The sequence below is a fragment of the Pongo pygmaeus genome, chromosome 16 (assembly GCF_028885625.2).
Source record: "Pongo pygmaeus isolate AG05252 chromosome 16, NHGRI_mPonPyg2-v2.0_pri, whole genome shotgun sequence".
NCBI lineage: Eukaryota > Metazoa > Chordata > Mammalia > Primates > Hominidae > Pongo > Pongo pygmaeus.
Window position 1 is genome coordinate 71,997,191 of NC_072389.2, and position 15,713 is coordinate 72,012,903.

The 15,713-nt window shown below is 40.1% G+C and overlaps 1 protein-coding gene across 12 annotated transcripts in view; it reads left to right on the forward strand.

Moving 5' to 3' along the window:
- Positions 1-15,713, forward strand: part of ZWILCH (zwilch kinetochore protein) — a 526,447-nt gene that overhangs the window by 25,956 nt on the left and 484,778 nt on the right. For all 12 annotated transcript variants that reach the window (XM_054451860.2, XM_054451859.2, XM_054451862.2 and 9 more), the window contains 6 exons: positions 1,022-1,178; positions 1,705-1,733; positions 4,639-4,775; positions 5,867-5,962; positions 8,793-8,905; positions 15,283-15,397. In XM_054451860.2, the coding sequence (XP_054307835.1) occupies positions 1,022-1,178; positions 1,705-1,733; positions 4,639-4,775; positions 5,867-5,962; positions 8,793-8,905; positions 15,283-15,371 (621 nt within the window). In that variant the 3' untranslated portion in view covers positions 15,372-15,397. The remainder of the gene's footprint in view (positions 1-1,021; positions 1,179-1,704; positions 1,734-4,638; positions 4,776-5,866; positions 5,963-8,792; positions 8,906-15,282; positions 15,398-15,713) is intronic.

Genomic DNA, 15,713 nt, shown 5'->3' on the forward strand with positions numbered 1-15,713 from the left:
TGTGGAAAAGATTCTCCTCTCAGCTAGGAGAGGAGAATTCCTAGTTGTAAAGTTTCAAAGGAACAGCTCTGGCTTCTCTTTGGTGGAATTGTAGCTGGGGATGATAAGTTTAAACCCTTCTTTGTTGCTTTGGACTTAAACACATGAGATAGGAATGACTTATGTTGTGTTGTGTTGTGTTGTGTTGTGTTGTGTTGTGTTATGTTATGTTATGTTATGTTATGTTATGTTATGTTACGTTAGTTATTTTTTTGAGTCAGAGTCTTGCTCTATTGCCCAGGCTGGAGTGCAGTGCTGTGATCTCGGCTCACTGCAGCCTCTGCCTCCCAGGCTCAAGCCGTTCTCTTGCCTCAGCCTCCCGAGCCGGGACTACAGGCGCTTGCTACCATGGCCAGTTTATTTTGTATTTTTAGTAGAGATGGAGTTTCACCATGTTGTCCAGACTGGTCTCAAACTCCTGACCTCAAGTGATCTACCCTCCTCAGCCTCCCAAGTGCTGGAATTACGGGTGTAAACCACTGCGCCTAGTCCCAGGAATGGCATTTTAAAAACTGACTTTCCGGCCGGGCGCCATGGCTCATGCCTGTAATCCCAGCACTTTGGGAGTCTGACGCGGGCGGATCACAAGATCAGGACTTTGAGAGCAGCCTGGCCAACATGGTAAAACCCCATCTCTACTAAAAATATAAAAATTAGCCAGGTGCAGTGGCACGCTCCTTTAGACCCAGCTACTCAGGGGGCTAAGGCAGGAGAATTGCTTGAACCTGGGAGGTAGAGGTTGCCGTGAGCCGAGATTGTGCCACTGCACTCCAGCCTGGGCGACAGAGCAAGACTCTGTCTCAAAACAAAAAACTGATGTTTATAACTTGGGGGGTTTTGGTCAAACAATTTATAGTGTTAGGAGACTAAGAATGCAAGCTTATAATTTTTAGCTTGTAGCTACTGTAATTTGCTTCTCTTTTACTTGTTGGGTTTATTTATATATTTATTCATGGTTTTATAAAATTTTCCTGATTTCTAGCTCCATAGTGGAAGTAACAGTTTACTAAGTAAGCTCATTCATCAGTCTTATCATGGAACCATGGACACAGTTTCTCTCATTGGGACTATTCCAGTTCAAATGCTTTTGGAAATTGGTTTGGACAAACTAAAGAAAGATTATATCAGTTTTTTCATAGGTAAGTATCTTTCCTGGCTCAAAAAATTAAAAAACACATCAGAGTTATCAGTCACAGATATTCTCAGATTTTCTCTTTCTGCTTGTCCCTCATCGTCTGTAGTCCTTCCTGGCTTTGTACCTGGTTCACTATGAGATGAGCATTTCCCTTCTCTGGGCCTCAGTTTCCCCCCAATAAAGATATCAAATTCATTATATCCATAGTTCTTGATAATTTATTTGTTTTTAGTTCAAACATTTGGGGTTTTATGAAGTTAGTATTTTAAATAAAAAAATCCTTTTATGAGTTGCTGTTTTAATACCCTACACTTGGTTGTTTTTAATGAGAGAGCAGCTGTGATCATTTTTAGAATAAATATTGGTATATATTTATGGTATAATATGCCAGGAAACTTGGCCTTTTGTGAGGAACTACTTAGCTTGACAATCTCTTTCATATAGGAACTATAAAAAATTTATATAGATTCCTTAATATGTAATAGAAAATACCTGAAGTGTTTTTGCATGTATGTGTTTTTTCTTAATAGGTCAGGAACTTGCATCTTTGAATCATTTGGTGAGTTTTTTTTTATTCTAAAATTGGTTTTTCTTTTATTCAGTCATTCTGTGTGCAGTTATTAACTGCCAATAATATGCCAGCCACTGTCTTAGTTCCTGGGAAATGGATAAATAAGACAGTCAGTGCCCTTAGTTATTACTGCCTAGTAAGATAGACAAAAAAGTAGCCCATTCAATGTCATTTCTCACTCTCTATAAATTTGTGATACTTGCATATAGTTATATTCTACTGAAGCCAATGTACTACCACACATCTCATCTATCCAGAATGCTTAGGGAATGCCATTCTTTGATAGGTTCTGTAAAGCAATGTTTGTTTTATATTTTCTTTACCCATTTATATTACACTTGAAAGTTTATTTTCCAAATAATTTATAATCTTTAATATATACTTTTGGGTTTCAGGGTCATCGTTATGAACTTTATTGTATTTTCCTAGCCCATTCAGAAACTTCAGAAGGTTGAATAGTGTCTGTACTGATCTTTGACGTTCATTGAAAGATCCTTTTGAAAATGAATTTATAGTATCAATTTATTTATCATTTCTCTCTTATGAAAATACAAGATAGAAAAACTAGCTATATCTGTTGCGCAAAATAGACTCAACTGGATTCTTTTGAGGTTTAATTTTTACTATTCAAATTTTAAACATTTTATTAAGGGCATATATTTTTAGTGGACACATGTTCTAGTAAAAACTACACACACACACGTGCACACAACACATACACACATACACACACACAGTTGGTCCTCTATGTCTGTGGGTTCTGCATCCACGGATTCAACCAACTGCAGATTGAAAATGTTTAAAAAAAAAAAAAATAGTCTGGGCACAGTGGCTCCCTCCTGTAATCCCAACACTTTGGGAGGATCACTTGAGCCCAGGAGTGTGAGATCAGTCTGGGCAACATGGGAGACTCCATCTCTACAAAAATAAAAAAATTAGCCAAGCATGGTTGTCTGTGCCTGTGGTCCCAGCTACTTGGGAGGCTGAGGTAGGGAGATCACTTGAGCCGGGGAAGTTGAAGCTGCAGTGAGCTGTGATCGTGGGCTACTTTTTTGTCTATCTGCACTCCAGCCTTGATGACAAAGGAAGACCCTGTCTCAAAAAAAAGGGATGATTATGTCTGTATTGAATATGTGTGGACTTCTTCTTGTCATTATTCTCTTTTTTTTTCTTGTCATTCTCTAAACAGTAAGTGTAACAACTATTTATGTAGCATTTACATTGTATTAGGCATTACAAGTAATCTAGAGGTGATTTAAAGCATACAGGAGGGTGTGCATAGGTTATACGCAAATACTATACTATTTTATATAAAGGACTTGAGCATCCATGGATTTTGGTATACAAGGGGGATCATGGTACCAATCCTCCATGGATATCAACGGACAACTGTATCTGTATATACAGTCATACTTCACTTAATGATGGGGATACATTCTGAGAAATGTGTCATTATTTTTAAAAATGGGTGATTAGGTGATTTCCTTATTGTTCAAATTTCAGGGAGTGGCGTAAACAAACTTAGATGGGATAACCTACTGCACACCTAGGCTATAAACCTTTACAGTATATTTTTGTAGTGAATACTGTACGTAACTGTAACATAATGGTATTTGTGTATCTAAACATAGAAGGGGTACAGTAAAAATAGTGTATAAAAGATAAAAACGTGGATACCTGTACAGGGCACTTACCATGAATGGAGCTTGCAGGACTGGAAGTTGCTCTGGGTGGGTCAGTGAGTGAGTGGTGAGTGAACGTGAAGGTGTAGAACATTACTGTACGCTACTGTAGACTATAAACACTGTATACTTAGGCTACACCAAATTTATTTAAAAATTTGTTTCTTCAATAAAAAATTAACCATAACTTATTATAAACTTTTAAATTTTTCTAAACTTTTTGATTTTTTTGTAATAACACTTAAAATACAAACACATTGTACAGCTATACAAAAATATTTTCTCTTTGTATTCTTATTCTATGAGCTTTTTTCTATTTTTAACTTTTTTTTTTTGTTTTAAATTTGTTTGTTAAAAACTAAGACATAGACACACATTCGCCTAGGTCGGGATCATCAGTATCACTGTCTTCTGCCTCCACATCTTGTCGCACTGGAAGCTCTCCAGGGGCAAGAACACACATGGAACTGTTATCACCTATGAGATAATATAGGTGCCTTCTGGAATACCTCCTGAAGGACCTGCCTGAGGCTCTTTTTGAGGAATAGTTTTGTTCATACCCATATCACAGCAAACAAGGGAATAATGCGTTGCACTACATTACAGCTACAAAGTCACTACTGGCGAGAGGGATTTTTCAGTTCTGTTGTGATCTTATAAGACCACTGTAGGCCGGGCGCAGTGGCTTATGCCTGTAATCCCAGCACTTTGGGAGGCTGAGGCGGGCAGATCACTTGAGGTCAGGAGTTTGAGACCAGCCTGGCCAACATGGTGAATTCCTGTCTCTACTAAAAATACGAAAATTAGCTGGGTGTGGTGGTGCATGCCTGTAATCCCAGCTACTCAGGAGGCTAAGGCAGGAGAATCACTTGAATCCGGGAGGTGGAGGTTGCAGTGAGCCAAGATCACGCCACGGCACTCCAGCCTGGGTGGCAGAGTGAGACCCTGTCTCAAAAAAAAAAAAAAAGACCACTGTAATATGTGTGATCCATTGTTGACTCAAACACTGTTATATGGTGCATGACTGTAATTTAGTTTGAATAATAGTATTGAAAGGTGGGAAATTCTATCTAGCTGCTTCTGGTCTTTTTTTTTTTTTAAATGCCTGTTATCAAGCATCCAAATGTAGGTGTAGAAAGCATACCTATATTCTTTACAAAGGTTATACTAGTGCTTTAAATCTCTATTTTGCTTATATTTTTTTATTCCAGGAATACTTCATTGCTCCATCAGTAGATATACAAGAACAGGTTTATCGTGTCCAAAAACTCCACCATATTCTAGAAATATTAGTCAGTTGCATGCCTTTCATTAAATCTCAACATGAACTCCTCTTTTCTTTAACACAGTAAGTACATCTGTATTCTTCACTTATATAGAAATGTATTTCTTTTGAAATAGTTACAGCCTAAATATGTACAGTTTTTATTACCAGTTAGGATAGAACCTCTTCATCCTGTCTTTACAGTAGCATGCATGAGTCTAAGTCAGTGCCATAGGCAGGAAAGGCTTTGGGTTCAAAAGGAATCAGATTTGGCATTGGCTGCATCCCTTCCTAACTTCCTTAGGAAGTTTCCATCGCTGAATCCTGTTTCCTCATCTGTAAAAAGGATCTAATAACCTCATGTATTCATAAATACTACTTCCTTCTCTTCTTTATATCCCTGCCAATTTGGGTCAAAATAGCCTTGCCAGCCATCTAAATGATAATAATGGAATCAAATAGTATTAGTAGACCTCTGTCAGTAGCATTGCTGTAATTGTAGAGACTGCTGTAATTTGAGATTCCAATTTGTTTGACTAGAGGTTATTTGGAATAATTCTCAGACACGGACTGCTGGTATCTTATGTGTATTTGAGGCCTCAAACTAGGAAGTGAACTGTCCAGTGGAAGGACTGGGTTTCTTTTCCCTCTGGAAGGAACCATTACATTTTCCAAAATTAGAATTTGCCTCAGTTATAGAGGGGAAAGTTTGAAATTGTTATTGTTTATAGAATCTCCAAGTTGTTTTTTTTTTTTTTCCACATTATAGATCGGTGGAATGAATGAGTTAACTGTAATTCCTTGGACTCTGGAAACCATGGAAGCTGTACTTTTGTTTCTCTTCTGCCTCTTTTTTGTATTGTTTTTCTGTTTCTGTAACCTCTTTCTCCCCACGAAGCCTTTCTTTGGCCTCAAATTTATTTTATATTTATGAGAAATATGTCTATTAATTTTAAAAAGTGAATGAGATTTGTTTTCAAAGAAAAAACATAACCTAAGTGTTGTTTGTAGGGTTGTTTTATTTGTTTGTTTACTTTTGTGGCTCTAAAAGTATTCGCTGATGTTTTAGTTAGTAGTACTCAATAAAATGTTTCCCTTACGAGCTTTAGACTACCAGAAAAATGTTATGTCAAATGGCTCTTTTTTCCAAAAGAGGTTCCATTTTGTTTTTTCAGGATCTGCATAAAATATTACAAACAAAATCCTCTTGATGAGCAACACATTTTTCAGCTGCCAGTCAGACCAACTGCTGTAAAGAACTTATATCAAAGGTAAGCAATTTTGGCTAGGTGTGGTGGCTCATGCCTGTAATCCTAGCACTATGGGAGGCTGAGGTGGGAGGATAACTTGAGCTCAGGAGTTCGAGACCAGCCTGGACAACATAATGAGACCCTGTCTCTATTAAAAAATAATAATAGCTGGGCGTGGTGGCTCACACCTGTAATCCTAGCACTTTGGGAGGCTGAGGTGGGTTGATCCCCTGAGGTCAGGAGTTCCAGACCAGCCTGGCCAAAATGATGAAACCCCATCTCTACTAAAAATACAAAAATTAGCCGGGCGTGGTATCATGCACCTATAATCCCAGCTACTCGGGAGGCCGAGGCAGGAGAATCGCTTAAACCTGGGAGGCGGAGGTTGCAGTGAGCCAAGATCATGCCATTGCACTCCAGCCTGGGCAACAAGAGTGAAACTCCGTCTCAAAAAATAATAATAATAATAATAATGATAATAAATAAGCATTTTAATTTATTATCTTAAGTCCACCCATAATGCTAGGCAATTTCAGTGTTCATATTCAGTAGGGACTTCATGACCCAGAGCTTCGTCACCTCTGAAACCTTAAACTTCTGTGACCATAGTCTGAGACAGTTCTCCCTCTTCCTTCTCTCAGACCTCTCTCTAGACTGTTGGGCCTCTAGTCTTTCATTTTTCTCTGTATTTGTTATTCCTTCAGAGAAGAGTGGAAAGTATAGCCAGAAAGGAAATGATGGATTAGGAGAAAAATGACCAGGATAGTGATAACAGGGTCTAGGGTATGACTGTGGGAGTGAGAAAAGGGTTTGGGATTAGAGGAAGTAGGGAACTGTGAGGCTGAGATGATAGATTGTTCATCCACATGGACACTGAGGTTGCCTCCAATGAGGGTCTCCCTGACTCTTCTCTCAGCATATGATATACTTGAAATTTCTCTCATACTATAGCCACTCTATTTATGTCCTCCCTGTATTTAGTTCTTTCTTAGCCAAACTCCCATCACTCCCCCTGAAATTGCTCTGGCAAAGGTCACCAATGACCTTCTAATTGTCAAATCCAATGGATGCTGTTCAGTAAAAGATTGTTTTCTATCTAGCTCCTTGTGTAATTAGTTGGCCCACCAATTCTTCCTACTTCAGTAAGCACTTTTTTTTTTTTAGACAGAGTTTCGCTCTTGTTTCCCAGGCTGGAGTGCAGTGGCGCAATCTCAGCTCGCTGCAACCACGACCTTCTGGTTTCAAGCAATTCTCCTGCCTCAGCCTCCGGAGTAGCTGGGATTATAGGCGCTCGCCAACACACCCGGCTAATTTTTGTATTTTTAGTAGAGACAGTGTTTCACCATGTTGGCCAGGCTGGTCTCAAACTTCTGACCTCGTGATCCGACCACCTCAGCCTCCCAAAGTACTGAGATTACAGGCGTGAGCCACCACGCTCGGTCTACTTCAGTAAGCACATATAAGGCTGTTTGGCATTTAGCACTATTGCTGTCTTGAACCTATCTCCTCATTTTCTGTGACGTAGCATCTGTCTTAATTTGAATTCTACCTTTCTGGCCCATCTGAAAGGCTGAGAACAGTTCTCTTTTCAAGTACTTCTTCTTCTGCCACTTTTCACCAGAACTCTACCCTCTGCCTTCTTTTCTTCTTACTTCCTATCTTCCCTTGGTGATTGCATTTATTCTCAAGGCTTCAACTTGTCTAGGCTAACGATAATTCATAACTCACATCTCCAGCTTCTCTGAGCTTTAGGCCCTTCTTTCTAAATGCCTATTAGCTGTGAATCCCCAGCTTATTGAAGTAGCAGTTCAAACTCTAAAGCCTAACACCTCATCCCCTTCTCAATGCTTTTTCCTCCTTCCATACTTCATCTCTCAAATCACCATCATTAATCTCTATCTAATGCCCAAAACAAAAACCTAGTGCTTATCCTCCACTCATCCCTCACTCCTTTAAATGGTTACCGACAGCCTGGGCAACACGGTGAAACCCTGTCTCTACAAAAAAATATAAAAATTAGCCAGGCATGGTGGCATGCACCTGTAGTCCCAGCTACTAGGGAGGCTGAGGTAGGAGGAATTTCCTAAGGCCTGGAGGTCGAAGCTGTAGTGAACTGTGATCACGCCACTGCACTCCAGCCTGGGTGACAGAGCAAGACCCTGTCTAAAAAAAAAAAAAAAGATTACTGAGTCTAGACTAGACCTTGGTAACTCTAGAATTTGTCCCCTTCTCTACATCTTCACATCATCATTACTTTGTTTCACATCTGCATCATTTCATACCTGGACTGTGGTAAAATCCTTTTTCCTAACTGTGCTCTGCCTCTGTTATCTTTCTTTTCTATGTCATTGCCAAAATGATCTTCCTAAAAATTCAAATCCCACCAGGACTTCCTCCTGTTTAAATGTCTTTTATCACAGGGATGCTGTGTTACTGCATTTCTTCAGACATTCCACACTCTTAACCCTCAGTGCATACTCAATGCTTCATTCCTTCATCCTGGACTTTATCTGCCTAACTGACTCCTGGTTATTTCATACTCAGCTCACACATCACAGCCTCTGAGGATTCTTTCCAACTCTGCAATCCCCAATCTGAGTTACATTCCTGTCTTCACTTTTCCCCTAACACACCTAGTATTTCTCTGTTGTAGCATTTTTTTTTCCAAATTGTTTTTATTCTTATTTTTCTCGCTCTCTTGACTATACACCTCAAGGGCGGGAATTGTGACCTGTTTACCTCTTTGTCCTCAGTGCTTATCACATGAAGACTTCACTAAATGGCTCTAGAGGGAAGGAAGTAAATGGCTGTTTTTGAAAATTTTTCTTTTGTTGTTTTATTCTTTCCTTAGTGAGAAGCCACAGAAATGGAGAGTGGAAATATATAGTGGTCAAAAGAAGATTAAGACAGTTTGGCAACTCAGTGACAGCTCACCCGTAGACCATCTGAATTTTCACAAACCTGGTAAAGATGGTTTATAATCTGTTCAGATAAATAATTCCAACAGAAAATAAACTAAGTCTGGCTGGGCACAGTGGCTCACGCCTGTAATCCCAGCACTTTGGGAGGCCGGGGTGGGCAGATTGTGTGAGCTCAGGAGTTTGAGACCAGCCTGGCCAACATGGTGAAACCCCATCTCTACTAAAAATACAAAAAATTAGCCGGGCATGGTTGCATGTGCCTGTAGTCCCAACTACTCAGGTGGCTGAGGCACAAGAATTGCTTGAACCTGGGAGGTGGAGGTTGTAGTGAGCTGAGATCGTGCCACTGCACTCCAGCCTGGGCGACAGAGTGAGACTCTGCCTCCAAAAAAAGAAAAAGAAAATAAACTAAATCTTACTGGAATGGATTGTTATTATAGCTCTTGTGTGCCCAGTTTTTTCTTTCTTTCTTTTTTTTTTTTTTTTTTTTTGAGATGGAGTCTCACCCTGTTGCCGAGGCTGGAGTGCAATGGCACAATCTCGGCTCACTGCAGCCTCCACCTCCTGGGTTCAAGTGATTCTCCTGCCTCAGCCTCCTGAGTAGCTGGGATTACAGGTACGCGCTACCACACCCAGCTAATTTTTTGTATCTTTAGTAAAGATGGGTTTTACCATGTTGGCCAGGCTGGTCTCAAACTCCTGACCTCATGATCCACCTGCCTCAGCCTCCCAAAGTGCTGGGATTACAGGTGTTAGCCACCACTCCTGGCCTGTGCCCAGTTTTAAGTAATTTTCCTGAACTCTAAGTGTAAAACATATTTATTCTTTAAAAAAGAAAACTGCTGGGCCCGGTGGTTCGAGCCTGTAATCCCAGCACTTTGGGAGGCTGAGGCGGGTGGATGACTTTGAGCTCAGGAGTTAGAGACCAGCCTGGGCAACATGGAGAAACCCCATCTCTACAAAAAAAAAAATACCAAAATTAACCGGGTGTTGGTGGCTTGTTACTGTAGTTCCAGCTACTCAGGAGGCTGAGGCTGGAGAATCACTTGAACCCAGGAAGTGAAGGTTGCAGTGAGCTGGTGGCACCACTGCAGTCTAGCCTGGGCAACAGAGTGTAACCCTGTCTCAGAAACACACCACACACACACACACACACACACACACATGTACACACAAAACTATCATGATTTTTATGCAACTGTAATACCCAGAAAAATTTAGTGTATAATAATCAGAAAAGAATGCTTTTTCTCCTTATCTTGTATAGAGGAATTTTTACTAAAAGAGACCAAGCAATATGGACATAGGAGTAAAAATAGGTTGTAAGCTGGAAATGCTGATTGATACTTGACACTTTTGGGCACTGGTTAAAACGATGCTGATATTTCTGCCATAGTGTCTTCTCCATGGCTGAAATAAGGGTTGAGATTTCTAGTATTCTATCACAGATGGTCCATATTAGGTAAAGAATGTCTTTTAGCCCTTTGTGTAATTAGCTAGCCTACCAAGTCTTCCTCCTTCAGGAAGTACCTTTCAAACTCATATCTTCATGCACCTGGGTTATACGGTGCTGTTGTCTCTTATTCATATGGGTCTTAAATGCCTTCATTTAAATATGTAAGGATTATTTGAAAACAAATCTGATAGTTTTCAGACAGAATCTATTAATTAGATTTCAAAGGCCTATACTGCTGGGAATACAAATAGTTTTATTTTACTGATTAATAACTTGCAAAAAATTTTTCCAGAAAATGTTTGTGCTCCTGCCCTCCCAAGTATATTCTGATTTAGGTATAATGAAAATTTCTGTCCGTTAGAGGCTCTGTTCATATAGTTGAACTGTAAAAGTCATAACCAAACTGAATTTTTCTGAGAGCCATCAGTTAAAATTGTGGGTTTTTTTTAAGTGTGATATAAAACCTGGAAGTGATAAAAGACTGAGAATCAGCTGTAAAAGTAGAAAAATTTCTGCATGGCAAAACAGACAAATTATAAACGAGGAAAAGAAATTTGTAGCCCAGGCCGGGCACGGTGGCTCACACCTGTAATCCCAGCACTTTGGGAGGCCGAGGTGGGCGGATCACAAGGTCAGGAATTTGAGACTAGCCTGGCCAGCACGGTGAAACGCCATCTCTATTAAAGAAATACAAAAAAGTCCGGGCTCGGGGGCTCACACCTGTAATCCCAGCACTCTGGGAGGCTCAGGCAAGTGGATCACGAGGTCAGGAGATCAAGACCATCCTGGCTAACACGGTGAAACTCCATCTCTACTGAAAATACAAAAAATTAGCCAGGTGTGGTGGCATGTGCCTGTAGTCCCAGCTCTTCGGGAGGCAGAGGCAGGAGAATCACTTGAACCTGGGAGGCGGAGGTTGCTGTGAGCGGAGATTGCACCACTGCATTCCAGCCTGGGTGACAGAGCAAGATTTCGTCTCAAAAAAAGAAATTTGCAATCCATGTTCAGAAAAGGGGATCTATTTCAGTAAGAAAAATATTAATAGCTCAAAAGAAAAATGGATAAGTAAGGTAAACAGTGTACCAAAAGGAAATTCAAATGTGGTTTTAAAAATAAGATATGCTTGCTTGTACTCCTAGCTACTTGGGAGGCTGAGGTGGGAAAGATCGCTTGAGCTCAAGAGTTAAAGGCTAGGCTGGGCAACATAGTGAGATTCCATCTCTAAAAAATGTAAAAGAATAAACCATGCTCAACCTCACCTATAATAAGAGAAATGCAAATTTATATTATATAGATACCTTTTCCATATTAGCAAAGATCAAAAAGTTTGGTGTCTGTGCTGGCATGGGTATGGGAGAACGGGCAATCATTCTCACACATTTCTGGTTGGAATGTAAAGTTGTACAGCTTCTGTGGAAGGTAGTACCCATCAAAATTGTAAAAGAATAGCTGGGCATGGTAACATGTGCCTATAATCCCAGCTACTTGGGATGCTGAGGCAGGAGAATTGCTAGACCCTGGGAGGAGGGGCCTGCAATGAGCCAAGATCGTGCCATTGCACTTCAGCCTGGGTGGCGGAGCAAGACTCCATCTAAAAATAAATAAATAAATACATTCTTTGGCCTAGCAGTTTCATCAGTAGGAATTTATTACACACATAAAATCAGACCTATGAACAAGATTATTAATTGTGGTATTGCTTATGGTAGCAAAAACATGGAGACGGGGACTTAGAAAAAGACCTAGAAGGATACAATCCAACTTTAGCCACTAGATGTGGAATGGTGATTCCAGAGATGATTACCAGTTTGGGCTGAACGTTAGAATCATCTGCAAAGCTTTTAAGGTTCTTTTGCCTAAGCTAGGTGCAGTGGCTCACGATTTTGTAATCCTAGCACTTTGGGAGGCTAAGGCCTGGGAGGATCACTTTGAGCCTAAGAGTTCAAGACCAGCCTGGGTAACAGAGTGGGACCCAATCTGTACAAAAAATACAAAAATTAGCTGCGTGTGGTGGCATGTGCCTGTAGTTCTAGCTATTTGGGAGGCTGAGGTGGGAGGATTAGTTGAGCCTAGGAGGTTGAGGCTGCAGTGAGCTGAGGTTGTGCCACTGCACTCCAGCCTGGGTAGCAGAGCAAGACCCTGTCTCAAAAAAAAAAAAAAAAAAAAGTTCCGTTGCTCATACCAAGTAAATCAGAATCTCTGGGAGTACAGCTGGGACATCAGTAATTTGTAGAGTTCTGCAGGTGATTCCACTGTGCAACTGTGGCTGAGAATCACCAACCTAAAGTAAACGGTCTATCTACATCTATTGTTTTTTAAAGAAGAAACATGTATTCTTTAAAGATTTTAAAGAAGAAACAATGTCTTTTAAAGAAGAAAACATGTGGCTCACGCCTGTAATCCCAGCACTTTGGGAGGCCAAGGCGGGTGGATCACCTGAGTTCAGGAGTTCGAGACCCGGCCAACATGGTGAAACCCTGCCTCTACTAAAAATAAAAAAAATTAGCTGGGCATGGTGGTGCATGCCTGTAATCCTAGCTACTCAGGAGGCTGAGGCAGGAGAATTGCTTGAACCTGGGAAGCAGAGGTTGCAGTGAGCCGATATCACGCCATCGCACTCCAGCCTGGGCAACAAGAGTGAAACTCCATCTCAAAAAAAAAAAAGAAAGAAGAAAGAAAACATATATTTTGTTTTTTAAAGAAGAAACGTATTTAATGGTTAAAAAGAAAATGTTATTTATTTATTTTTGAGACAGGGTCTTGCTCTGTCACCCCAGCTGGAGTGCAGTGGCATGATCTTGGCTCACTGCAGACTCAATCTTCCAGGCTCAAGCAATCCTCCTACCTCAGCGTCCCAAGTAGCTTGGGACTATGGGTGGGCACCATCATGCCTGCCTAATTTTTTCCTTTTTAAATTTTTCATAGAGGCGAGGTCTTGTTATGTTTGCCAGGCTGTTCTCAAACTCCTTAGCTGAAATATTCCCCCTGGCTCAGCCTCCCAAAGCCCTAGGATTACAGGTGTGAACTACTACTGCCCCCGGCCAAAAGGACAGTTTTAAAGACATAAATATATTTAAAACATTTGTGAAAAAAATGCCTTGTTTTGTGTGTGTGTGTGTGTGTGTGTGTGTGTTTGAGATGGAGTCTTGCTCTGTCACCCAGGCTAGAGTGCAGTGGCACGATCTCGGCTCACTGCAACCTCCGCCTCCTGGGTTCAAGCTATTCTCCTGCCTCAGCCTCCCAACTAGCTGGGATTGCAGGCACGTGCCACCACGCCTGGCTAATTTTTGTATTTTTAGTAGAGATGGGGTTTCACCATGTTGATCAGGCTGGTCTCAAACTCCTGACCTCATGATCCGCCTGCCTTGGCCTCCCAAAGTGCTGGGATTACAGGCGTGAGCCACCGTGCCCAGCTGAAAAAAATGCCATTTTAAAGTAAATTTTGGCCAGGCGTGGTGGCTCACTCCTGTAATCCCAGTACTTTGGAAGGCTGAGGTGGGTGGATCACCTGAGGTCAGGAGTTCGTGACCAGCCTGGCCAACATGATGAAACCCTGTCTCTACTAAAAATACAAAAAATTAGCCAGGCATGGTGGCGGGTGCCTGTAATCCCAGCTACTCAGGAGGCTGAGACAGGAGAATTGCTTGAATCCTGGAGGCAGAGGTTGCAGTGAGACAAGATCACGCCATTGCACTCCAGCCTGGGCAGCAATAGCAAAATTCTGTCTCCAAAAAAATAAAGTAAATTTTATTTTGTAGAGATTAGAGTTCTGTTTTGAGGAAATTCATACAAGATGAAACATCTTTTCCTAATAATGCTGAATAAGCAAGTATACTGAACACATCATTTAAAGTCTTTTTGACATGGATTGCATCAAAAAAGAGTGAAAGTTATTTTGAATGTTGGAGTTAAAGCAATTTTCTAGTGCATTGGTCCAGTGATTCCTTTTATGAAAATAAGGAATTCTTATAAGATCATATATTTGTGTGCTTAGGAACACACTCAAACTCCATTTTGGCTTGAACTTTATAACCTCTTGTACCCATCATATATTCTTGATATGTTTGTCTAGAAATTATTCAGTGTCTTTTATCCCCAAAGCAAGACCCATTTTCGAAGGGGGAATCTCATTCGTGAAAGTCATGGGCTATTCAAACAAAGTCTTAATTGTAAATATGGCCTAAAATGTTTAATTTTCTTTTGAAGATCATATGCTTTTAAGGAGTTAGACTTCTTATTTCTTTGGACTGAGCACTTAAGTCCAATACTAGCTTTTGAAGAACTTTAATGGTATGATGCTTTTGAGTGAAATAGTTGGCATCAGAGGCAGGGAGACTTCAGAGAGAAATGTGTACTTTCAGCCACCATGGAAAGAGAGAGGGCAATGATTTGGAGTTAATGGAGGAGAAAAAGTGTCCAGTGGAGCGCTGCTCACCCAGTGGGTGCTCAGTAAATGAGTGTTGATAATGATGAAAATATGGAAACCAAAATGTTGACCCACAAGGAAGTGGACATTATCCCATCTAAATGTTGATTGGACCATTTATTTTTGAAATAAAATAGTCTTTGGGAGAAAAATGGTTATGTGTCTAGCCCTAAGACTACAAATCTTAAATAGAAATTCTTTTCTGAAATTTATGTTAGGATTGGAGAAAAAACAGTTGTGTAACCCTAGTTAATATGGCACAAAAAGTAAAGCAGTAAGTTTCCAAATTAAAAATATATAATTAAAAAATAACCTGCTTCATTTTTAGTTTATTTAATCATGTTTTAAATGCATCAAGAGTTTCATATTTAAAGCAAGTGTCCTTACTGAGTTTTTCCCAATGACTTCTCTTAAAGTAGAAGATACATTGCCATTTAGACCACCTCTTAGTTATTGTATTGGTGTAAAATTCAGCATTATACATGGTAGAAAAGCAGGGTGTTAAGCATTTCTGATCTCACTCTCTTTTTGATTACAGATTTTTCGGAATTAACACTAAACGGTAGCCTGGAAGAAAGGATATTCTTTACTAACGTGGTTACCTGCAGCCAGGTGCATTTCAAGTGAAGTGTGCTGATGAAGTCCTCTATAAGGTATTTATGTTCACCTTTTAGTCTCTTTGTCAAATACTTTGTAATAAGTACCTTACGTTTAGTTCTTTCTGCATTATCAATGTTGATTTGCTACATTAGGAATAGGGATTATTAGTAATCACATAAAAGGCTTACCAGTTGTTATTGAGCAGTGCAACTCTTTAATTTTCTTTCTACCTTTTGTGGTCAACTTTTAATAGGTAAATTTAATCCTAAAACCAGAGAAATAAAAAAAAAAATTCTTGAGTGGTAACGTCTTTGCATTTAAAATCTGTATATGTAGTAGAAAGTGAGTTTGATTTTGAAAACATTGATG